Source organism: Gorilla gorilla, chromosome X (assembly GCF_029281585.2).
Source record: "Gorilla gorilla gorilla isolate KB3781 chromosome X, NHGRI_mGorGor1-v2.1_pri, whole genome shotgun sequence".
Lineage (NCBI taxonomy): Eukaryota > Metazoa > Chordata > Mammalia > Primates > Hominidae > Gorilla > Gorilla gorilla.
In genome coordinates, this window is record NC_073247.2 from 167,631,061 (window position 1) to 167,657,962 (window position 26,902).

At 36.1% G+C, this 26,902-nt stretch overlaps 1 protein-coding gene across 3 annotated transcripts; it reads left to right on the forward strand.

The window, feature by feature from the left end:
• Positions 1-564: 564 nt before the first annotated feature.
• Positions 565-26,902, forward strand: LOC129530133 (solute carrier family 35 member F5-like). 3 transcript variants are annotated; one of them, XM_063703237.1, is made up of 10 exons: positions 565-693; positions 2,928-3,095; positions 6,075-6,162; positions 9,095-9,159; positions 11,238-11,342; positions 15,233-15,392; positions 17,583-17,673; positions 21,487-21,641; positions 22,833-22,930; positions 25,482-26,902. In XM_063703237.1, exons 2-9 carry the CDS (start codon positions 3,032-3,034, stop codon positions 22,906-22,908), a joined length of 804 nt encoding a protein of 267 aa, XP_063559307.1. In that variant the 5' UTR covers positions 565-693; positions 2,928-3,031; the 3' UTR covers positions 22,909-22,930; positions 25,482-26,902. The 3 variants fall into 3 exon arrangements, with proteins under 3 accessions (XP_063559307.1, XP_063559308.1, XP_063559305.1); XM_063703238.1 differs by lacking the exon at positions 565-693 and having other exon boundaries at positions 2,660-3,095; positions 25,636-26,902; XM_063703235.1 differs by lacking the exon at positions 565-693 and having other exon boundaries at positions 2,661-3,095.

Below are 26,902 nucleotides of genomic sequence, written 5' to 3' on the forward strand. Positions count from 1 at the left end.
GGGGGCAAAGGCAGGGTGAATCACTTTCTTAAAAAGTATAGCTCAAGTTGGGAATGCAGAGGGAATGGGGAGAAAACCCTCCCGCTGCCTGTGTCGAAGTGCAGGAGCCCCCACCCCCATACTCACCTGAGTCCAGCCCCTCTGGGGAAAGAAGGGGTGCATGAACTCCCCCTAGTCCACAGGCACCTCCCTGTGGCCCAAGGCCCTCTTCACACTCCATCTTGTAGCCCCAACAGGAGCTATTTTCCGAAAAGTGAAAAGCTCTGAAGGTCCCACAATTCATGGTATGTACACCTCCCTCACCAGGGGCTGCAAAGTGGCCTGGAGCTCCATACTGAATAGAAGTCTTTGGGCCAGAGTCAGCATCTGGCTGACGGTCCGGATATCCTGGTTGGAGTGACCCTGGTGCTCCCTGCCAGGGCCTGGTGCCGCTTGCTGAAGATCATGACCACCACTCATGGGCCACCGATGTCCTTGTCACATTTGTTGGTGCTGCGTCCATCCTTCTCAGAAGATGAGTCCTGTTCCTTGCGCAGGGCACTGAGGGACTGGGCCTGACATCATCTGAGTGGTAGAGGCAACTGGGTGTCAGGAGACATGATGGAGAGGAAAGCATCATCATGGTCATTCTCTGTCTCACTGTTCAGCAGGGACTCCCCTGAGGGGCCCAGGGCTCCTCCTCCATGGTGGGAGGTGAGCTTTTACCAGGTTCCACCACCCCCAAAGTGTGTGGGGTTGCGGGCCCTGGGCTTTCAGGGCAGGTGGCTCCAGGGGGCTGCCCAGGGTCAACACTCCCTGTCCCACCTGGTGGACGCTCATGAGCAACAGCTGCCATCTTGGCAGGTTGTTTTCTCTGGTTGGAGGCCACTGAGTGACTGGCAGGTTGCTGGGCCTCCTGTGGCTGCAGGGAGGGGTGAGGAAGGGGATGGAGTACCAGGGGAACACGGCCGCAGAGTGACCTTCCACATTCCTCCACACGAACATGCTGACGCCACGGGAGGCCTCACTGAACGCAGGCCTGGGGGCCGAGTACTTGGTCCGGGCAGGGGGTTCCTGGCAGGGGCTCACACCTCCTCGCCCCCTCCTCAGCCAAGGTGGCTTGGGCCCAGAGAAGGGGAGGTTGGAGAGGAGCAGAAGGCCAGGCCTCAAGTTTTGTTTTTTTTGTTTGTTTTGTTTTTTGTTTTTGAAGTGTAGTTTGACTCTTGTCACCCAGGCTGGAGTGCAGTGGCACGATCTCAGTGGCCTTCATACCTGGCTAATTTTTTGTATTTTTACTGGAGGTGGGGTTTTGCCATGTTGGCCAGGCTGGTCTTGACCTCCCGACCTCAGGTGATCCACCCACCTCAGCCTCCCAAAATGGGATTACAGGCATGAGCCACTGCTCCCAACTTCATTCATTTTTACTTGAAAAACTCCATTAAGCATTTTTTTAAGGTAGACCTAGTGGTCCTGAATGCCCTCAGCTTTGTTTGTCGAGGAAACACCTTATTTCTTTTTTCTTTCTGAAGGACAGCTTTGTCAGACATAGTATTAGTTGCTGGCAGTTTTTTTCTTTCAGCACTTTGAATGTATTATTCGATTCTGTCCTGACCTGCAAAGTTTCTTTAACTTTTGACTATTTGATTATATTGTGACTTGGTGAGTATCTATTTGGTTTGAACCTCTTTAGGAATCTTTTAGCTTCATGGATTTAGATGTCTAAATCTTTCCCATGATTTAGGCAGTTTTCAGCCATTCTTTAAATAAGCTTTCTTCTCCTTTCTCTACTTTCCTTCCCAAACTCCCATAACCTGACAATGGTTTGCCTAATGGTGTCTTGTTGGCTTTCTTTTCTCTGTCTCTTTTTTTTTCTTTCTTTTTTTTTTTTTTTGAGACAGAGTCATGCTCTGTCACCCAGGCTGGAGTGTAATGTGTGGTCTCGGCTCACATTGCACTCCAACCTCCGCCTCCTGGGTTCAAGCGATTCTCCTGCCTCAGCCTCCCAAGTAGCTGGGACTACAGGTGTGTGCCACCACACCCGGCTAATTTTTGTATTTTTAGTAGAGATGGGGCTTTGTCATGTTGGACAGGCTGGTCTTGAACTCCTGACCTCTTAATCTGCCTGCCTCGGCCTCCCAAAGTGTTGGGATTACAGGCTTGAGCCACCACACCCAGCCTTCTTTTCTCTTTTTTATTCTTTTTTTCTTTGTCCTCTGACTGGATAATTTCAGAAGATCTATATTCAAGTTTACAGATTCTCTCTCCTGTTGAAGTTTACTATTGTGCTATATCACCCAGTCTGGTCTTGAACTCCTGGGCTCAAGAGATCCTCCCACCTTGGCCTCCCAAAGTGCTGAGTTTACAAGCATGAGCCACTGCATCCTGTCAGTCCCAGCACTTTGGGAAGCTGAGGTGGGAGGATCACTTGAGCTTAGGAGTTTGAGACCAGCCTGGGCAACGTACTGAGAACTTGTCTCTATATTTAAAAAAAAAAAAGTCTTTGGGAGGCCAAAGCGGGAGGATCACCTGAGGTCAGGAGTTCGAGACCAGCCTGGCCAACATGGCAAAACCCCATCTCTACTAAAAATACAAAAATTAGCCAGGTGTGGTGGCACACGCCTGTAGTGGTGGTGCATGCCTGTAGTCCCAGCTACTCAAGAGGCTGAGGCAGGAGAATCATTTGAACTGGGAGATGGAGGTTGCAGTGAGCTGAGATCGCACCAGTGCACTCCAGCCTGGGCAACAGAGTGAGACTCCATCTTATAAAAGGAAAAAAGAAGAAAAGAAAAATTCCATATCTGAGTGTTTACTCCTGAGTTTTTGAGATTGTTATTAAGATCGTGCTCTACTGTGATGATTTGGGTTTGTTTGATAATCAGAAAAAAGCATATTCTTCTGGGTGTTCAGCCACACTGCTTTGGTGTCACAACTGCACATTGGTTTCACAGCTGCAGGACAAATTCGAGCATCTTAAAATGATTCAACAGGAGGAGATAAGGAAGCTCGAGGAAGAGAAAAACAACTGGAAGGAGAAATCATAGATTTTTATAAAATGAAAGCTGCCTCTGAAGCACTGCAGACTCAGCTGAGCACTGATACAAAGAAAGACAAACATCGTAAGAAGCAATAGTTTCTCTTACTATTCTGAGAGCCTTATCATTCTACATCCCATCTTCCTGTGAGATTGTCTTTGTAGCATTTAACTCTAATTGCAGTTCTCTTTTTAAAAATTGGCTTGCTTATTGTATATTTTCCCCAACTAAAGCGTGAACTCCTAGCAGGTCGTGGTGGCTCATGCCTGTAATCTCAGCACTGTGGGAGGCTGAGTTGGGTCGACTACCTGAGGTCAGGAGTTCGAGACCTATCTAGATAGGCATGTGAAATTATCTAGGAAATCAAAGGATTGCAGATGGAATCAGAACCACGTTGCCACAGTTTCATTCTGGCTTCAGCCTTGAGTACAGTATGGACTGAATGGAGACTACTAGGCTCTCAGCCATCTGCTGCGTTCTGGTAGTGCTCTACAATCATGTGTCTCTACTACTTCTTTGCAATGTAAATACTAGTGTAAAACTACTCAGCCACAAGCTCTGAGAGAGATCGAGAGATGTCCTTCTCTTAATAGAGATAAGTCATTTGGTGGAATAACTCTTCGAGTCAACCAGTGTAAGTAACAGAGACACCAAAAACCAGCCATTAGTTTAGTTTGCTTGACCCAGCAATCTACCTCTTAGTATATGCTTTGGTGACACTCATGTACTTATGCACCAGGTGGCAGGTGTGTACTAGAATTAAGATATTCATAGTAGCATTGTTTCAGATAGTAAAAAAGTGTTATCCACAAAAAAATGGATGAATTATCAGTGAAAATTACTGAACTTTGGACACACACACATCCTGCCAACCTTCATCAAAAAAAGTATTATTTCTTATTCTCCATCCTAACCTAGATAAGTGGAAGAGAAGAAAGAATTTTTTAAAAAAAGTCCTGATAGCTGGAAAACTTCCTTCACTGTATCCAAAGTTATGAGAACTCTTTGGGTTGTGTCTCCAAACTGAGATTCAGAAAAGCAATCACAATTAATCAATAAATTATCATTTTCATAGGACATTTCTAAATTTCCAAAGTGAATATAGCCTTTTATTTTTCAATCCAGCTAGCTAGCTAGGTCCATCCATATCCATGCACATAATCTGGTTTAATAGATTTCTCATTATGCTGTATTCATCTGTATATATTCTAATGTTGGAGAATTTTCTCAAATTTAAATATGATTTAGATAAACTTAACAGAGTGTCAGCAGTACTTAGATAAAGCAATTTATTTTTTTTGAGAAATGGTCTCTCTGTCACCTAGGCTGAAGTGCAGTGAGGCAGTTATGCCTCACTGCAGCCTCAACCTCCCAGGCTCAAGTAATCCTCCCACCTCAGCCTCCTGAGTAGCTGGGATTACAGGTGTACACTACCATGCCTGGCTAATTTTTGTATTTTTTTTTGTAGAAATGGGGTTTCACTGTGTTGCCCAGGCTGGTCTTTCTGGGCTCAAGCAATCCACCCACCTCAGCCTCCCAAAGTACTGGGATTACAGGCATGAGCCACTACACGCAGCCTAGATAAAGCAAATTTTTAAATTGATTTGATACTTGATTTTACTCATAAAAAAAACCCTGAATGCTAATTGTTAACCAACTATTGTTAAATTTTAAGGGCAATTGGGTATCATGGTCTTAGGTCTGATTATAAATGTTTGTCTTTTTTGGGAGCCTGTGATTTTTTCAATACAAAGCAGCTTTTAAAACATCTTGTGAGAACAGTATTTAGGAGGAGAACAAAAAAGGGAATTCTGAATTGTAATGACAGATGTAAACATGTCTTTCATTAGGGTTCACTTTGGTTTTCTTTTTCTTTAGTGGTTTTTGGCAAATTTGTCATATCAAGAAGCACTTTCAGACACACAAGTTGCTATAGTTAATATTTTATCTTCAACTTCCGGTAAGAAATTTGTCTTTAAAAATCTGCATTATAAATCAGTGTATGTATTTCTGGTATATATATGTGTACATGTACAACATTTTAATCTTGTTATAGCTTCTTACATTAGTTCTAATATACATTAGTCTATTATAACTGCCTTTTAATCTGTATACAGTCAGGTGCTGCATATGATGTTTCAGTCTACAACAGACTGCATATACGATGGTGGTCCCATAAGATTATAATACTGTATTTTTACTGTACCTTTTCTATGTTTAAATATGTTTGGATACACAAATACTTACCATTGTGTTACAGTTGCCTACAGTATTCAATACGGTAGCATGCCATACAAGTTGGTAGCCTACAAGCAATAGGCTTATAGCATATAGCCTAGCTGTGTAGTAGGCTATACCATTTAGGTTTGTGTGAGTATGCTCTATGATGGTGGCACAAGGATGACATTGCCTAATGACACACATTTTCTCTGTATTTATCCCTGTTGTTAAGCATGACTGTAGTTTCATGCCTTAGCCTGTGCTATTTATGTTCCTTCAAATACTTTACAATATTTTTTATATAACAACATATTACAGTTTTATAGGCTGGCCGTTTGTATTGTAGTTGCCTTTCCCTTCACACATCCTTTCCAGAGATCTTTTTCTAGACCCTTTGGCTAAAATGTAATTGCTTATTTCAGAACTATAATTTGCCCTATGATAGGTGTTTTATTTTTAAGATTGAATCACCTTTCAAATCTGGAAGACAAAAGTATTTTTAAAGCTATAAAAATAACTTTAGGGACACAGGCTTGATTATGATGAAGTCAGCATGTTACTCTCAATAAGATTTAAGTTTCCTATTAGTTTAAAATAAATAGGACTGTACGTGATCTGTACTGTTGAAATAAACATGGTTTAGTTTGGAGGCTATTTTATGCATGAACTTTAAACATTTCAGTCTAGTCATTACTTAACTGCAGTCATTTTCTTAGTTAAGAGTGACAAAAATAATTTGAAAGGTAGGTATATAATTTGCTTATTTAAACAATGAAGTTGGTAGTAAAAATGTTGACAGTATTTAAACTCATGTACCATTTTTAAATTCTTTTCTCCTCATAGGACTTTTTACCTTAATCCTTGCTGCAGTATTTCCAAGTAACAGTGGAGATAGATTTACCCTTTCTAAACTATTAGCTGTAATTTTAAGGTAAGCATATAGTGTGATAGCTAGTTTACTCTGCTTAAAAATACAATATTACAATTTCTGATAGTGGCACCAGGGTAGTTTGTATTGTAAGAGCAAAGAAAGATGTGGATAAAAGAAGGCTTTAAGTGGACATGATGCTACTTAGCCCTGTCACATCCTGCACTAGGTTTCTACACCTTCCTGGGTAGGGTAACCAGAGGGAAAACCCCAAGGCTGCTTTGGTTCCCATTCATGTGTCTGCAGACTCATCAAGTATTGGACTGACGTTCACACTTAATGTGGCAGCTTAATCCTCATAATCTCCCAAGTTTCTATTTCTTTTTCTTAAGGCAATTTCCCCTCTTTGTTTGATTTTTATTTTTCCTTTTTCTACTTCTCTTAGAAAGCTAACATTCAGTTTTCTGTAATTGTCTAAGCCTCAGGTGATGTTTCAGTTATTTTCTGTATAATTCATTTGGCAGTTTTGCACTACTGCATAATATGAGTGTTGCTGATAACTATACTTAAATATTTTAATTTAACTTTGTGTATGTTTGTCTTGTCTTCCCTACTGGTTTGTAAACCCTTGAAGGCCATAGCCTTGTTTTATATTTGTGTCATCAAAGACCTAGCATAGGGCTTTGCCCATAGACAGTATTGAAAAAAGATGTGTTGGTTTAATAAAACTTATTTTATGAAACAAAATCAGAGAAGGTAGCAGGATGATTTGATGGAGAGTAGTGTTTCTTGGTTATCAAAGCTGAGATTGAATAAGAGCTCTGCTGTTTGCCCTGGGGCAGTTTCCTTAAACTCTGAAAGGGTTTCCTAGTTGAGAAAATGATATTATCTATTTTACCTTGCAGCCTTGTTTTAAAGTTTAGTGGTAATAGCTATGAAGTGTCTGGTATTGGGCAATCATAGAAGACTGGTAGCTCTTAATATTAAATGTTTTTCTTTTTTAGTTATAAGGGTAAATTAACCACGGTTGCTCCAATGGGCAGCTGGTTGATCCAACTAATTTATCATTTAGACTTTATGGCCACTAGGGATTTATTCTTTTACATGGTTTACTAATGTTTTAAGCCGAGCAAATTTTTGCATTAGGGAAATATGTTTGTATTGGAGAAGTAAATGAGGTTTTATTTAACTTTATTTAAAATATGTGCTAATTTATAACTTTTCTTCGTGGTATCTTAATAAAGACTTGATAAAGAAGGAAATGGATATAAAATATTGAACTTGTAAGTATTTTGACAGAGTACATTACTTCTTCTCATTAAAGTAGGTAGACGAACAGAGGTTGGCAAACTATGTTGGGTCAGCTGCTGGTTTTGTAAATCAGATTGTATTAGAACACAGCCACTCTCATCTATTTGCAAATTGTCTATGGCCATTTTAGCACTACAGAGGCAGAGCTGAATTGCAATACCATGTGGCCCAGAAGCCTAAAATATTTACTATCTGTACCTTTAAAAAAAAGTGTTACTTAGAAATTTTTTGAGTAAGTATATGTTCTTAAGAATTATGTATTAAACATTGTTTAATATTTTGTTTTGAATTGGCATTTTACTAAGAGATTCAATTTCTGAGGCTATAAAAAGAATTTTACATAGCAACAATCTTGAAGGGAATCTAAGCAAAGAAATCTCATTTCATCAATTGAGAGACAAGAGTGTGGCCTCAAGCCAAACAACTTGGAATCCAATCCCATCTCCATCATTACTAGTTTTGAGACCTTGAACAAGTTCCTTACATTTCTGTGCCAATTTTCTCATCTGTATATTGGGGATAATAATAGGATTTCTCTCATAGGATTATTATGAGGATTAAATGAGTAGAAGTTCTAAAGTGCTTGGAACAATGTCTGATACGCAACAGGAGGTGCTCACTATATTTAGCCATTATCATAATCATCATCATTTAAATGGAAACAAAATCCCTGGTTTCTAATATATTGTGGATACTCAATAAATAATAGCTGAATCTGAATATGAACAGTGATTATTACAGAAAATTGTGATGATTTAATTGAAGGGTTTGCATATTTAGTGTAAGGACTACACTTGAGTTCTGATGACATCTTTCCGTAAGGGAATACATATTTTCTTTCATCTTCCTCTCCCACTGCCACACTGGTCTTTCTCATCAGGGTGAGAGAATTAGGCTAATTTTTTTTTTAATTAGCAATATCTCATCTACTTGAAAACGTGTTACAATTTATAAGATTCATAGAAATAGACAATGTAAAGAGTTCCCTGAGGACAGGAACCACATCTGTATTGTTCACTTCTGTAACCCAGTGCTTTGCCCATATTAGATGCCCAGAAAATAACAATTGAGTTTATGAATGACCTCTGATATCTCTACATCCTTAATTCAGTCTTATTTTTATCCACTAAAATCATGAGATTAGTGAAATTGTTTAAGCACGTAAGGATAGTTTTACTGTTAATTTAGATTTTACCAATAAGCAAGAGTAGTACCATTGGTGGATTTATATGGGTTTGATATATTTGTATAATCCAAAAGAAAGATTGGAAAGGGATGACAAGTTGGTTAATTCATTCTTAACTGAAAGACAGTGGATAGCATAGCACATAAAAGCACTGGACTCTGGAGTAAAACTGCCTGTATTTCAGTCTCGGCTATGTGATCTTGGTCAAGTTACCTTACCTCTTTGTGTATTAGCTTTCACATGTAAAATGGGAATGGCAGTAATAAGACTTCCTTATAAGGTATAATATTGTACATTTTGTGAGGATTAAATGAGTTAATACAAATATAACACTATATTATATTGATATTGTTAGATATTATTATTGAAATTGCTAAATTATTTGATAGTTTTACCCAAAGTTGAGATTAGTCTTGATCACTTATAAATAATTTTTATCTTTATGATTAGCCTTTTCAGAATTCTTTAGCTCATCATTAATGACTGTTATTCTCATAGCATTGGAGGTGTTGTACTGGTAAACCTGTCAGGGTCTGAAAAATCTGCTGGAAGAGATACAATAGGTAAGTACTTGACTCTGGATTCTCTCTGTTAGAGTAAACAAGAAAGTTACGTGTGCGTGCTCATGTGCACAGATGAACGTACGAAGGGTAGGCACTAGCAGGGTGTTTTTTTTTGAACTTTTCCTTTGGAAATAACATAAAAAAATGCGTAAATAGTTTAGTGAATTCTCATAGCCTTCACCCAGATTTTTCAAATGTTAACAACTTACATAAATATTATACAGTTATAAAAATCAGAAATTAACGTTGATTATGATACTGTTATCTATAAAGCCTTTTCAAATTTTGCCATTTTTTCCACTAATGTTCTTTTTCTGATCCAGGATCATTTATTGCATTTAATTGTCATGTTTCCTTAGTTTCCTTTAAATGCAGAAGTGTTCCTCAGTCTTCTTGTCTTTTATGACCTTGACACTTTTGTAGGGTACCACCTAGTTGGTTTGTAGAATGTTCCTCAGTTTGCATTTGTCTGACATTTTCTTTGGTTAAATTGAGGTTGTGCATTTTTGGTAAGAATATAATGGAAGTGATATTGTTTCCTGATCAGTGCATTCTACCAAAAGGCACATGATATTGATTTGTCCTGTTGCTGGTAATGTTAATTTTAAGGTGGTTAAAATTAACCACCCTACTCCAGTGTAAAGTTACTAATATTTCCCACTGTAAGTAATAAGCATCTTGTGGGGGATACTTTGAGGCTATACAAATTTCCTGTTGCTGTCATATCTTCACCCACGAATATTGTCACTTACTCTTGATTCTTGATTCATAGTTATTGCTATGGTGAACACTTAGATTTTGATCCATTGCTTAGACTTAACAAAAACAAAAGTAATCAGAACCTAGCTGGCCTGAGCATGGTGACTCATGCCTGTTATCCCAGTGCTTTGGGAGGCCAAGGTGGGAGGATTGCTTGAGGCCAGGAGTTCAATACCAGCCTGGGCAGCATAGTGAGACCTCATAATAAAAAATAAACCTAGATTAATTATTTCTCTTTGAATACTTCTTTAGATATTTGAGGTTTATTGAATAGAACAATGCTTTCTGAATTATTCCTAGCTACTACCCAGTGAGCTGTGCTTTGAACCTCCTCACCTCTTTCTCACCCAGAGCAGCTTTGTGTATATAAAACAATGTATGTATTTGGTATGTGCATGTGTATGCAAGATTTTGTTGACAGGCTTTTCCTTAGCTTTAAAAAATGTTTGAAAATAATAAAAAAAATGTAATAAAACATTCGTCTTTTGAATAATTGATTAAAGTATTGAATATGACCACTTGGCAGAACATTATTTAGCTGTTTGGAAAAGTTTAAATGTTTTTGAGAGTTAATAAAGAGAATCAGTATTTATTATTCATGTACTGTGAGATCTGTATTATGTTAGCTATTTCGGAACATTAAAAAGTATAAATTATGTGTTTGCAGTTTTCAAGGAGTTCTTGATTTGGAACAATATGAGATTTATAAAATGAAGCTACTAGGGATTAAACTAATACCATACTTGACAATAGTAAGTATTGTCTAAAACAGAAGACAGGACAGAAATACAGCCGATTAGAAAGAGGATGCTTTGTGGAAGAAATGGAACTTTAACAGAGCCTTTAAGATGGGAGTGGTAGTGCAATACATATTAAGAATGGTATATGGGGGTAAGGAAGACAATACAAGCAACAGCTTAGTGATGGAAAAAAACATTTGTTAAGTTGGAAAATGCCAGGTGTCAAGATTGTTTATGTAGGGTAAAATAAGAAACATGCATTTCTAAATTAAAAACAAAGTGTTACTTTGGAGTTGTATTATTATAATATGTATAGGTTTTGGTCGGATCATTGAGGTGAATGCTTTTGCATTTATTTGTTAACACATTAAACTCCTTCCTGTACTCCTAGAAGACTTGGATGGGGTAGGCTATATCTTTTCTTTATATATCTTTATATCAATATAAAGGTGATTTATATCATTATATATCTTTTCACTTTTGTATATTCTTGCAATATTATCTGACACATTATTGGATTTTAAGCGTATATTGAATGAGCTAATGAGTGATTGCTTTAAATCACGTCCATTTTTACAGGTTCCATTTGGTCTCTTGCTGGAGCCATGCTCTATGCTGTCTATATTGTTATGATTAAGAGAAAAGTAGATAGAGAAGACAAGTTGGATATTCCAATGTTCTTTGGTAAGAATATATGTAACTTGGGAGGCTATTTACTCTAAATGATTAACACAGGGTTTTGCTTTTGTTTTTTGGAGGGAATAGGGAAGCCTTTTTTTTTCTTCCGTATGATTCTTTAAAACCATTTAAAGATTATGAAGGCCAGTCCCAATGTTTTCCTTACTTTATCCTGCATAGTTGTGCACCTATGAGGGAGTGCCCATCTCCTCAGTGTGAGACAGAAAGAAACTCCTAACACTTTTTTCAAATTGATGTCTTCAGACTGCAAGTCAGATATTTATCTCACTGATAGGACAGATTTATGCTCTTATAAGCATGTGAGAGTTTACCTGCTGTATTTTACATTTTGCCATTTTCGAATAGTTAGCAAAGGACTGGGGAGACTGCCCCCGAATTATATGTTTAATGCTGTCGCAGTCTATGTACTTATGTACATTAAAAATTGTGGGCCATTTAAATGCTTTTCATTTGCATTTTATCTTTAAGACACAGACACTTTTATAACATAGATTCATTCTCAAATTACCCAATTATAGTTTCTGGATATGGTTTATAAATTTTCCTTTGCCTGACATCAGTTCAGGAAAGAACTTGCGATATCTGTAGGACTGCAGACGAAGAACACATTGAGAAGATAATCTTTCAAAAGATATCTGAATATAAATAGATAAAGAAGCTCCGTGATAAGAGTTCAAAGTGCAGCTTACAAGGAGTCAGGAGACCTGGAATCCAGCTGTTGTAACTTTATTTATCTCACAGGCATCTGAAATATGAGGAAATTGGACTAGATGAATGGCCTCTAAACTGTGATTTAGGGAATAGGTAGGCTTCTGGGATGGTTGGAAGGAAATACAGTTGCATGCAGGGGTCTAGTTCTTGGACTCCTTTGCTGCTTCACCTGTGGAACAGCTCTACTTTGTTGAGCATTTTGCATTAGAATTTAATTTATAGTAAAGATTTTTCTTATGGCTGGGCATTGTGGCTCACGCCTGTGATCCCAGCACTTTGAGAGGCTGAGGCAGGAGGACTGCTTGAAGCCAGGGATTCAAGATCAGCCTGGGCAACATAGGGAGACTGCATTTCTATTTAATTTTTTTTAAAAAAGACTATTTTAAAACTATTTTAAAACTAAAAATAGATTAAATACTTGTACCTAAAGACTAACAAAAATAAAATGTTTGAAAAGCCGTGAGGCTGAATGATTGCTTAAATTCTTTTTAAATATAGAATTCAAGAAATATAGCATAATAGCCAGGTTTGGTTACATGTGTTTGTAATCCCAGCTGCATGAGAGGCTGACGCAGGAGAATCACTTGAGTCCAGGAGTTCGAGTCTGCAGTGAGCTATGATTGTGTCTCTGCACTCTAGCCTGGGTAACAGAGTAAGATGCTGTCTCTTAAAAAAGAAAAGATAATTTTAATGATATTTTATTTGAGAGTCATAGAAAATTTTATTTGGAATGGAATAAAATGCTAGTTTTTTTTAGTGTTATAGGTAGGTGGTTGGGTCAGTGGTACTTTTTAAAAATTTATACATTGACAACTTGCAAGAAAAATTGCTTAATTTACTCATATTAGGGAGAGTGCATATAGACATGTGGCTTGTGTTGGTCCTGTTCATATGTGATGTGATATGTAAAGCAATATTGATCTGCCCTGGGCTTTAGAATAGACAGGATTTGGAGAAGTTAGGATTGGGATGTTGGGGGCTCTTCAGGCAAGGGAGTGTGAGCAGAGGCTTAACAGGGAGCAGTGAGTAGATCTGAATGATTGTGCTGGAACTTCGCTTTGTGGAAGAAGAACAGAAAGGCATATGGCGCCAGATTCTGGGCAGTCGAGGGAATAGGTGGGGTCATTGGGACTTTTGTCTCTAGGTCAAAGGATGTTAATTTATGTGGGATTTCATAGACTCAGCACTTCACGGACTAGAAAATAGATTTAGATCTTGGTAATGCCACATTTTGGTGTTTCATTAAAACAACTTTGTAATGTTATTTAAGCATTTTAGGTCATGTGTCCTTGCTGTATATGTGTTCTTTTGTTGTTTTTTTTTAATCAATAGATGTAAGTTGGTGTATTAGTCTGTTTTCACACTGCTATAAAGAACTACCTGAGACTGGGTAATTTATAAACAAAAGAGGTTTAATTGACTCACAGTTCTGCATGGCTGGGGAGGCCTCAGGAAACTTACAATCATGACGTAAGGTGAAGGGGAAGCAAGGCATGTTTTACACACTGGCAAGAAAGAGAGAACTTGAGAAGGGGGAACTGCCAAACACTTTAAAACCATCAAATCTTGTAAGAACTCACTATGATGGGAACAGCATGGGGGAAACCACCCCCATGATCCAGTCACTTCCCACCAGGTCCCTCCCTGACACGTGGGGATTACAAGTCAAGATGAGATTTGGGTGGGGACACAGAGCCAAACCATAATAGTTGGGCTCCCTAAAACAGGATATGAGATGGGGAATTTGTGTGGGTGATTTTTTGTGGGGAGTTCACTGAAGGAAAAACTTGCAGTGAAGGAAGCAAGATAGAGAAGGGGAAAGAACCGTGTGGCGCACAAGTATAACTGAGGTTTGGCCCAATTCATTGCAGGTACTGAGGCAGGGAGCAGAGGGAGAGCAGCTAATATGTCTGGGCCTTGAGTCGTGATGGCTGGCCTCGTAAAGCCTCCATCAGTTAGTCATGAGCTGCAGAAGATGGGGTGGAGTGGAGGGTGGGAACTTGCTGGGAAAGGCAGACTTATTTGCCCCCCTTCACAGAAGTGGGGTGGCTGTGAGTCTTTAGCATCAGACAGAGAGTGGGTGCTCCTGCCCTGTTAAGATTTAACTAGGCATCCTAATGACTGGTTTATTATTTAGGTGACATGGTAAGTATCAATTATATATCTACTGTAATTTAATTTTCTTTTAAGAAAGCTGTATAGTTACATAAATCATATAGCAAATTTGTGACATAAACTGTATAGGAAGTACAACAAAATTTATTATAGAATTGTAATCTTTTTTCTTTATATTCTTTACTTTTACATGTATATAGTCATATATAAACTTAATTTCTATAATAATATTAGCTAACTTTTATTAAGTGCTTACCATGTGCCAGATACTATGCTATATTTTATGTGTTTTGTCTAATCTTCCCAGAAACCTAATTAAATATTATTAAATGTTATTTTATGCTTATAGATTGGAAAACTGAGGCTTAAAGAGGTATAAGGCTTGCACTACTATTGAGTGATATATAGAGCTGGGATTGGACCCAGGCAGTCAGACTGCCGAGCACACACTTAACCACTATGTGGGATGGCTTTCCTTAATAACTAGTCAGTGGTACTTTGCTCATACGTTGAATAGCTCTTTGTGTGTACATACTTTCTCACTAACTAGTTAGAGGTCTGGGAATGCAGGAACCAAGAGTTTTATCTCCTTTGGAACCTTCTTCCATTATTTCTTGCAAAGCACAAGTGTTTTGGACATAAATAATTGAATCAGAGAGCAAACCATCTAATTCCTCAAAATTAATTTAGGCTGAGTACACAAACACATACATACCAGTTATTTCTTTTAAGTTCTAGGGCACTATATTATCAGTAGCTAAGGTTAACAACCCTTCTTGTTGAGTTGTCCTAAGTGGTTTATTCCATAGTAGTTGCTCCCATACAATGTGGATAGTTGAACTGAGTGATCACCAGTTGCTTCAGACAGTTTTTTTTTAATGGTGTTGAGCTATTCACAGGACTGACTTAAAAACAAACCAACAGAAGTTTTAGCTAAGGAAACCTCCCAGAGTGCTTTTGTGCAAAATCTAATTTTGATTTTAGAGTTAATAAGCTTGGAAAATAGAAATAAATCAATTTTAACTCTTGTCTCTTTTATACATGTTCAGGTTTTGTAGGTTTGTTTAATCTGCTGCTCTTATGGCCAGGTTTCTTTTTACTTCATTATACTGGATTTGAGGACTTCGAGTTTCCCAATAAAGTAGTATTAATGTGCATTATCATTAATGGCCTTATTGGAACAGTACTCTCAGAGTTCCTGTGGTTGTGGTATGTACTGTTTATTCTCCAATTATTATCAGTTGATTAATTTTTGGATATTTTAAGCGTTTATATTTGTCTGTTTGCTGGTGGCCCTTCCCGTGCACCCCATTCTGCAACACACATACAACTGAATACTTTAACTCCACTAGAGCAGGGACTTTGTTTTTTAACTTCTGTGTGCCCATTCTAGAGTAGTACCTTGTCCACAGAAGGAGCTCAATAAATACTTGTTGAAGGAAAGAATGAATATGAATGGTGTAAATCTGTAAAAATGTTTTAGAAAGTGGAGTATTATGCAAATGAAAGTAGTCATTATCTAATGGATATCCAAACATATGAGGTATGTGTGCCAAGTATGAGTGCATGAGTTCTAGTTGAGAATCCAGGAGATGGTGCTTATTTAAGAGGCTTTGGAATATCTGTTTGCTTGTTCATAGGTGTTTTTGTTTTATTTATTTTCAGGACCTTTCATATGGGTGAGCCAGATATGTAAACCTTAAACTGTGATTGATTTGAGATGTTAACATACTTTGATATGCTGTATATTCAATATACTGATATGCGATAATAAACTTAAAATAGTTTGAAGACAGTATCATGTATGGAGTTTGAGAGACCTTTCAAATAACAGAGCTTTATACTTAGTCCTATTTTTATTTAATAGAAATTTGAAATGAATAGAATGAATAAAACATAAGTGAATAAAATGAATTTTATTACATACCCATTGAAACTGTTAACTAGTTTTCCCTTGCAAAAGACTGCAACAGAAATAGACTTTTTTGTGGAGTCTTCCTTAATGCTCTGCCTATAGTGCTGTGTCTCCCTGCCCAGTTAAGAAATACCTATTTTCTTGGTATCCCCCATATCACTCTCTTTTGTGTAATACTTAAAGATTTACTTTGTATTGTAGTAATTTATGTTCTTATCTAAACTCCTTTGCTGATCTAAAATTCTTTAAAATCATAATCCATTTGCTCATTAATTTTTTCATCTTTAGTTATGTACATTTTAGATACTCGATTTTTTTAACCTTAACTATTAACAGATGACAAAAGGCTTTAGCCTTTAGCTAAATTGGATCCACCTTAACAGCTGGATTAAGTCAAACAGGCTTTATAATTCTACCTCCCAGGTTTTTTATTATAGTACTCTACATGATAAACATCCAAGAACATATGCTGTATTTGACCCCGAATGCTCTTTTCACAGAGCAGCTAAGTAGTGGGAACCACAAGTACTTGTTTCCTTTACCTCATCAATAAGGACTCGTTGTTCAGCCTCTGTTCATTACTTCTAGTGACACTTTATTGACAGATAGCCCCTTTTATTGCAGGACAGCATTATTAATGCTGACATATACTGAGCTAGATTTTACTTGCCTATAACTTCCATGGATCTGTAGTCCTAACGATATACATTATGGTTTTATCTTGGCTTATAATTCATTTTCTCCTTATATGCCCAAATTATCAGTCTTTATAAATGGTTCATCTGTCTCCACTGGGTGTAATATTTTCTTTCAATTCAACAAAATTGTATGCAGATAGATATTTCAAAATTTCATACCCACATTGATAATTCAAGGTGAAAATAAAGAGCTTACTTAGCTTTTGGTTAGGACAATTGTTAGAAAAATGGAAAACAACAAGAAAATATTTTTTAAGAATATTCAAGTCTTTCTTTTTTTATGCCAAGCCAAATCAAAAGAGTAACACATGATTTTAGTGTTCATGAAGGTGAGATATTTTTGCTTGGTGACAGAATCACATGTTGGCTTATCACTTCCTTAAAGTCTATGTGTGAAGTATTGTCCTGTAATGTTAATAATGCAGTTTTCTTTGTTATCTACAAATCATCACAAAACTGTAATAACTGTTCAACAGTTTTTTTTAAAAATTAATGAAATATAAGCTATACACCCAAAGTTGAATAATATCTGTAAACAGATCTTGAAAATAGCATAAAATATTTTGAGCTTTTTATACTTATATATTTGTATTTTTAATATTTGAAGAAAAACTTTGAGAATCATCTTAATAACTTTATTATATTTTATGTTTCAATCCATCCTAGCCCCTTATCTTTGCTCCTGATCTCACAGGCCTATATTATAGGATAGAAAGTCTTTGTTCAGTGTTTTTCTTTGGTTGTTTAATTTTTTAAATATAGAAATGTATATTTTCTTTTTTTTAGGGGCTGCTTTCTTACCTCATCATTGATAGGCACACTTGCACTAAGCCTTACAATACCTCTGTCCATAATAGCTGACATGTGTATGCAAAAGGTAAGGAAACTATTTATTATTCATAGATATTTTAGGTGTGTTATTAAAACAAACCTAATGAAAGTTGAGATGTGATTAAATTATAAGGATACAAACATAAATAATACTTGATGCTTTCTCTCCCAAGGTGCTTTACTACATAGAAATATAGAAAGTACCGAAGAAATAGATAATTTCCATTTTTAGCTTTTCCATTTTTTCCCTAAATTTCTAAGTTAAGGGCATCATCTTCATATGTAGTTCTCCAGTTTTTGAGCTGATTCTGTTCCAGATGTTCTTTGGTAAGTCACATTTTATCATACAAGCATTTTAGTTTCTGCGATAAACCCTGTCACAGGCTCCTTCACACTGTGCTGAATGAGCAGCACAGGAATCATGCTGTTTGCAGTAAAAGTTAGCCATCTCTCTCTGGACTCAGCAGAGTGGGTATCCCATCCCTTTTCTCTGAAGGCCTAGTATGGATGTGGGGATTCTCGTGATAAATATTGGCAATGCTAACACCACAGAAAAGAGAATCTGGGATGTTGCTGCCAGCAGCCTAGAAGGGAAGAGTTTATTCAGTGCTCCTGAGTGTAGCAGGAAGAACAGAGGTATGCTGTTGCCCAGCACTGAAAGATGGAGCATAGCCATTTATCACACAGTTCAGTATATGTAGGCATTTAACTTTTAACTGCAACTACTAAGTCACAGAAGTGTATGTGTGTGTGTGTGTGTGTGTGTGTGTGTGTGTGTGTATGTGTGTTTTAGTCTAATATAATTTGAAGAGGGAAATATTTCAAGGCCCAAAGGCTTATAATGTGTACAAGCAATAATCAAAATTTTAAACCTATTTTTCTCTAGGTCTTAGCCAGGCACAGTGGCTCACGCCTGTAATCCCAGCACTTGGGAGGCCGAGGCAGGCAGATCACTTGAGGTTAGGAGTTCGAGACCAGCCTGGCCAGCATGGTGAAACCCCGTCTCTACTAACAATACAAACATTAGCTGGGTGTGATGGCAGGCACCTGTAATCCCAGCTACTTGGGAGGCTGAGGCAGGAGAATCACTTGAACCCGGGAGGTGGAGGTTGCAGTGAGCCAAGATCATGCCACTGCGCTCCAGCCTGGGCAACAGAAAAAGACTCCATCTCAAAAAAAAAAAAAAAAAGATAAAAGCAAAATATGCTTAGTGCTGTATATCCTCTTTATTTATAAAATAATTCTTTACTGATATTTAACTTTGTTTTATGGTCAGTAAATTCTTATTTGTCATGGTTAAAGAACTGAGATTCTTTCCTTAATTGAGAATTAATTATCTTACATAACTTGCATTTTCAAAGAATGTGGATATTCTATATAACACTAACATTGCACATTATTACACATCATTCTTTTATAGATTTAAGTAATATCTAGGCCCTTCTTCATCTTCAGGTCATAATCCTGAATATGAACCAAACTGGTTGTGAAACTGGGAAGGTGCTACTTGTTAGAGGATTTTGGTAGACTACTGTGTAAATCATCTTTATTGTACTGATATTTTAAAAACAAAAGCTTTCGTAGATTGAAAAAAATTGCAGCTTAATGTTCAGGAATTTTTAAGAAAATAGTCACAGGGGACCTAATTGTATTAAATGATTAGTCATTTCATAATTATCATTACAAACAATAATGGTTATAATTTGTTTAATAAGGTATTTTAGGGTAAAGACAAAACGGGGAAATGTATGCACATGCAATTAATTATAAAAACATAACCAAACTTTAACTGATTGCCCAGTTCTGGATATGAAGACAATCAAGAAAAGATTTGGTGTTCTTGATTGTCTTCATATCTAGAACTGGGCAGTCAGTTAAAGGAGCAGGCTGTGTGTTGGTGTCAGGATTGAGGTTAGGGAGATTCCATCTGGAAAAAGCAGCAGTGTGTGTCCAGAACTGTAACACAAACATGATAAGAGAAATCTACTTTTCTAGGGTTTTTAGGTTTAATTAGCTAACTGTATTTATATATAGCTTCTGAAATGTTAGCATTTATTAACATTGTGCTTGAAACAAATTGGTTATTTAAATCTATTTATAATCATTTTATATAATAGAAAGCATCCTTGATCATATTCTATTTGATATTCAGATATATTTAGGAATTAGAAAAAAAATTTTTGTTTACATAGGTAATTTTCTTTGTTGTAATAAATGGCTTCATTTCTTTTGTCTTAGCTTGTTGGAAATCAAATTAGAAGTTTTTTATTATGAGACAACATATAAACAGCTACATTGTGAAAAGTGAACTTGCCTTCTAAAGTCTTCTAGGGCTTTATCTATCTTTATTAAGTTTGCTTTGATTCAGTTATGAAATAAGGTTTTTAGTTGAATATTCATGAAATAATTCTATCAACTATATCTACATTTTTAATCGCATTATTTATAACTTCTTAATACCTTTTCTGATCTTGGATAATTTAAATGCAGCATGGTTTTTCCTGATTATTAGTCATTCTGGCAAATATTCCAGGAATATGTTAAAATATATTGGTAATTTCATAACTAAATGAAGGCTTTTCAGTTTAATGACTATTCTTTCCGGGGTGTTCTTAGGCTGACTCAGTCATTGTATATGAATACCATAGAAATAGGGCATGCATGTTAAAAATTGTCAGTTATTATTCTTGTGTTATGCATTGTGAGTTCCCTCATAAAAGACATTATGCTCACAAAACTCGTTTACTCTGACTAATGGTGCTATGAAATGGAATAGTATATGTTTTCCACCAGAGGGAGTCTTACGTATGATTCCATGCCCTTTTTTTTTTTTTTTTTTAATTCTCAAAGAGGGCAAACACAGTTTTCCTTCCCTATTTTATAGATAGAAGTTACTATTTTCTTCATTATTTTTAAAGCAAACCTCGTGTGTGTTACACTTAAGTCTCAGTGGTTGATCAGTGTAGGCTTCTTTGACAATCGTTTCTGATCTTTAGCCGAGTCTAGATGGTAAAAGTGAACTAGTGAAAGGGAAGAATGAGTTTTGTTTTGGATGGCATCTCATTATTTTTTATTTTCTTTTTATTTATATATTTGTTTTTCTTATTTTTTTTCTTTTTGATTTTAATACCTCCACCCTACTTACAGATATTTTTTATTTTCTTGACAACCCTGATAAATGATGGATTGGAGGATCAGACTTGTTGACATCACTGATGAGGCTTGTCTTGTTGCTTGTCTTCTCTGGCTAACATTCCTTAGTAAAAATATTTCTATTTTTTTTTCTTTATTTTATTTGGTCATTATTTAATTTTGAGCTTTTTTCATTTATTACTAGATAAGCGAGTTTTGAGTGTCAAATTTGCACTTAATTTGTTTTTGGTACTGTCATAAGGACTGTAGCATACACAGCATACTACAACTGTAACTTTTTCCGAAAATATACATTTTTTGAAGATGACTTCAGAAACTGAGGGAGAGAGACCCACTTGAGACTAGACAGCAAACAGTGAAGAAGAAATGAGCAACATGGTGTGCAGGAGCAAAGTTTCATACTGTATATCTCTACTCTAAGTGTACAATGCCTATAAATGGAAAGTATGCTTTCTTGGCTTTCCTTTAGCCTATTTTCCAAGCAAGAACTATTGTTGTTGGTAATTTAGGTACATGGAATAGTAAGTTGAAGTCTTGAATTCTTATTTAATAATAATAATACACTTAATACATTGTCAGTGTTTAATTTTGTCTTCCCATTGTTCTTATTCCTGCTAGTTTTCACAAACAGAAAACTTACACTGAAGGGGAAAATTGCCTTAATGATAATTGTGGGTGTGTTTTTTCCTCTATCTTTTATTTTTAGGTGCAGTTTTCTTGGTTATTTTTTGCAGGAGCTATCCTTGTATTTTTTTCATTTTTTATTGTAACTCTCCTATGCCATTATAATAATTGGGATCCTGTGATGGTGGGAATCAGAAGAATATTTGCTTTTATATGCAGAAAACATCGAATTCAGAGGTACGTTTAGTCCCAATACACATTTTTAAAAATAGTGTTTGCTAGATAACTGAGAATTGCATCATGCTGGCCTAGCTTTTAGAGATTTTGTGAGGAATTATTGAAAGATGATAACTTATATGTTACGGCAGATGAAAATAATTTGTTTAGATCTTTTGGGTAATAAGATTCTTTCTCTTTCTTTCTTTCTTTCTTCTTTCTTTCTTTCTTTCTTTCTTTCTTTCTTTCTTTTTCTTTCTCTCTCTTTTTCTTTCCTTTTCTTTCCCTCTTTCTTTCTTCTCTTTCTTCTCTTTCTTCTTTTTTTCTCTTTCTTGACAGAGTCTTGCTCTGTAGCCCAGCCTGGAGTGCAATGGCACGATCTCAGCTCACTGCAACCTCTGCCTCCTGGGTTCAAGTGATTCTCCTGCCTCAGCCTCCTGAGTAGCTGGGATTACAGGCGTGCACCACCATGCCCAGCTAATTTTTGTATTTTTAATAGAGGCAGGTTTCACCGTGTTAGCCAGGCTGGCCTTGAATTCCCGACCACAAGTGATTTGCCTGCCTAGTAACTACATTTTTTTAAAAAAAATGTGATTCACAGGTAATACCAAAAGGTTTACTGTTTTGCCGTAACAAACTTAAATATAGAAAACTTTTATTGGCTTGAACATAATTCATGATAGAATAGTATTGCCTCAGTTTTTCTTTCCAATTTCTTTCTTTTTAAGAATGAAAGCTTTTTACATTTTGCTATAAAAAGAACTTGGTTCCAGTGGCTCTGGAGCTCAAGACCAGCCTGGGCAACATATCAAGACCCTGTCTCTAAGAAAATTTAAAAAAAAATTACCCAGACACGATGGCATATACCTGTAGTCCCAAGCTACTTGGGAGGCTGAGGTAGGAGGATCACTTGAGCCCAGGAATTCAAAGCTGCAGTGAACTATAATAGCACCACTACACTTTAGCCTGGGTGACAAAGTGATACCCTGTCTCTTATTTAAAAAACAAAAAGTGAGACCCTATCTCTTATTTAAAAAACAAAAACAAAAAACGCTAACTTGGGACAAGTTCTTGGGAAATTTTATCCTAGTGGTGGTTCTGCCACTGGCTTGCATCCTGTCCACATAGCTTCAGCCAATGGAATAAATAAGGTTTGAGGTTCCTTTTCAGCTCTAAAGCTTTCCTTAATTATTGCTTTTTTTTTTTCTTAAGAGTTCCAGAAGACAGCGAACAGTGTGAGAGTCTCATCTCTATGCACAGTGTTTCTCAGGAGGATGGAGCTAGTTAGCTGTTTGTTGTCTGTAGCCCAGGTTTGTATGTGAGCTGGGTTTAGTATTGAATAAGGTTCTTATCTGTGTCATATTCAAAGGGTTGATTTTCTATAATTAGTTGTTTGAGAGGCAATACAGCCTTAGAGGCTAAAGGGGCTAAAGCCTGGACTCCAGTTCCGTCTTCTCCACATACTAGCTGTGTGGCCCTATGCAAGGTTCTTAATCTCTTGATGCTCCGGCTTTCTTATTTGTGAAATGGGATTACAGTAGAACCTCCCTTATGAGGGTGTTAAAATAGTAAATACTTGGTAAATATAAAGTATGTATAATAGTGCCTGACTCAAATGATCAGAAAGTTTTAACTCATTTTTATTCATGCTAAGGGTCATTTTATTTAATAATATGCTTTAGAAAAATATTTTTTCTCTGATGATAAAAGAAAAATGTAATATCCTGGGGTACAATATACTGGTTGGAAAATACTAGTCTTTGTGTGTTTTACATAACTGGCACAGTGTTTATCCTCATTCTCTGACATTGCTTTGTCATTTAACAATGCTTCTGGAATATTTTTCCATTTTTTACATTTTAAGAAATAGTGTCTTTTATATGTCTTCGATGATAGAGTACATGACATTTAATATTTTGCTGAATGAAAGCTTGAATTAAATGTAACATACAGATTTTGCAGGTACAAAAGTGATTATTTAGAATGAAAGATCACAATAAACTACTAGAATTTTTCTAGTTTTTCTAAGACATCTTTAGGCAATTTATATTGAAATGTTTCTTGATTGCTACTGAGTTTTCCCTCCCTATCTAGAACATTGTACAACTCCTGTCAGTTGTTAACACTTATATTAGGCTTGAAGATTAAGTTTCGTTATTCTCATGGTAAACTTGCTTCTAACCTACAGCTAATTGTCCTGGTTTTCTGTTTTTCTTTAGTGTGCTGTTTTTAAATCTAGTTTATACCTGCACATGGTTTGAGCTCTAGTTCTCCAAGACTTTTTGTACAAGGCAGTTACCCCTGCCCTTCCCTGCCCTGCTCATCCTGCTTTCATTTTCTTCCCACTCTGAGGAAATTAAACTCTTAGCTGATTCTTTTGGTATCTTCCTTCTTGTCTCCCTAAGTATCACGCTTATGACTTGTGTTTCATGAGTTCTCGGTTTTAGGCATCTTCAGCTGACTTTCCCACTAAGATCAATGAGGACAGATTATTTTCAAGTTTACTCCTCCTCTGCTCCCACCTCATATGCCTCCTGTCTCCATATCAGTTCGGCCTCCTCATCATCCCTGTATAGTTATTGCATAATTTTGGATATATCTGTAGTCAGTGTTTATATTGTTGTCACTAAAAAATTGTTACTTATAACTGAGCTATGTAGGGTTCGTCCTGGTATTTCCCTTATCCAGAGATTCTCTGTTACTACCCTTTTTGGAGAGTAAACCTTAAAGTCTTCTCCTGGGATAGAGAAAAGGCACTTGGCCAACTGTGAAAAGTAAGAGAGGGCATCTGAGTGTCTGTCTGCTTTTTCTATAGACATTATACCAGTCTTCTTGTTTTTAGTTGTTTCTTCACCCCTCCTTACAGAGATATCTGGTCCTGTTTTTCCATTGCTAACCAAGAGTTGGCTGTTATTTTCTCATCTCTCTACTTTTCTTTTTGTTAATGTGGTTTATTCCTTTTAAGAAAAAAATTCCAGGCTGGGCATAGTAACTCATGCCTGTAATCCTAGCATTTTGGGAGGCCAAGGAGGGAGGATCACTTGAGCTCAGGAGTTTGAGACTAGCCTGGGCAATATAGTGAGACCTTATTTCTGTTAAAAAATATATTTTTTTAACCCTTTGTTTCCTTTTTAGTGAGGTTTTGGAGAACAAGTGGAACTAAATATATGTTTATGTGCCATCTTTAAATTTAAAAAAAGTAAACACAATTACAGTAAGTCCTCACTTAACATCATCAGTAGGTTCTTATAAACTGTGACTTTATGCAAAATTACAGCAAAACTTTTGTTTTTGCATCAACATTATAACATAACAACACTGAACGAAAAAATGTTATTCGGGGACCTAAAGTCAGTTTCCTAGAACCTATGACATTAAGTGAGGACTTTGTATTCTTGAAAGCTTTTTAATGCTGTAATTTATGCATTATTTTTCTTGGGTATGCTGTGCATTGTTCTCATACTCACACTTAAACCTACCCATATCCAGCAAGGTTTCAGTATTTTTAGAAGTGAGAGCTGTGTAAAGAAGAGAGTGAAGACTAGAGAGGATGGATTGCAATAGAGTAGAATAGAGTGGGCAGGTGTCTTTGTCTTTGCAGGAGTAATGGTGGAATATACCAGGAGTACAACTAACTGCTAATACACAGTCTTTAGTGTTGATGTCAGCTTTTGACATTGCTATAGAAGTCACATTCATAAGTTCTTAGTACTCCAAATTTGAGTATCCAGTTATTAAGTATGTATACAGTGAAAATAGGTATTTCAATTTTAAGATAATTTGCTTTTTAAAATGTAAACTATAGAAAACTAAAACTGTGAAATTATAATCTAATCACATTTCTGTGGTTTCTGTTTTTAGCTTGATAATGGAACTATACAGCGAAGAGACAATCTCTGGCAAGTTTTTGTAGAAAAAATGTTTCAGTGCCTAGTCTGAAAAATAACAGTTTCAGTTCTTCGAAACTCTAAAATATATTTTTCTCATACCTGTTTTCTTCATTTTCATAATGAAGCACTTTGCTATGTAGCTGTGTACATATCACTACAGTTATAGGAAGTTTCAGTCTACAGTCCATCCAAAGGACCAACCTGCCTTACACATCTCAAGGAATTCAGCTGTTGAAATCATTTGAACTAATCAAGGAATAAATCCTAATGTTCTGGGACTTTATTTTCACATGTTAAATGCTGGAATATATTATGAAAATGTTTTCAAGAAATCACTTAAGTGTTCATAGACCAGTATTTCTGACAGGTAAAATGCTAAAATAAGCTACCTGTAATAAGTGTGGATTATATTTTTGGGTTTTGTAGAATATTGCAAATTAACTACACAAAAAATGTTTAATTTATGCAACAAGCATGTTTGTGCAAATTTCATGGGACTTTAAAAAGAATAAGTATTTGAGAAAATATCTGGTTCACTTACACTACATTTACTGTACTATTCTTTTATAGCATTAGGTGCCTTGTATTTTAAATCTGTGACAAACCGTGGCAAATTTTTAAAGGGGAAGTATTATTATAAAATGAAGAAATATGTATTTCTAAAGGCTATATTGCTGTAAACTTAATTGATAAAGCTCTGTTTAATTTAGAGTTTTGAAGAAATAGTCTCCCTTCAATTAAGAAATTTTCATAATGGAATGATTTAAATTGAAGTGACAAAGAGTATTATTAAAATACAATGTTTATACGTGTATTTGTGTATTGTAGATGTATCAAGTGATTTCTAATTTTTTTCACATATGAATGTGCCAGATTACTCTAGAACTAGATGTCTCTTCTTTAAATAATTTTAGTTTTCCTGAATAAATTTGTAATGGTTAAAGTACCAAGTAAGTAAGGCGAGAAGGGATTCTGTTTTTAAAATCACATCAGAACTTTTCCTCTACTAAGATTATAAATTAAATGTAAAATACTCCTAATTGCAATTCTTAAACTTAGGCCTTACATGTACTTATTATGCAACTGCTCCTGGACTCTATTCACCATAGATATCAGTAAACGTATGTCCCAGGATTCACAGGCTTTTGATTAATCAATATTCTTTTCAAGTTTTCTGTGTGAAGAGTTTAGTTCTCTTCAAAATTTCTTAACTAATCTGATTTTTAAGAATTCTCTTTGCAGTGTTTAGCTTCCTATTCACATTCTTAAAATTGCTTTGGTGTTACCATGAGTCTAAAATGAAGTTTAGCCTTCCTTTTGTTTCATTCTGAGAACTTCTATATTATATTACCTTTAAAAATTGTTTATGATATTAAATTTAAAATACAAACA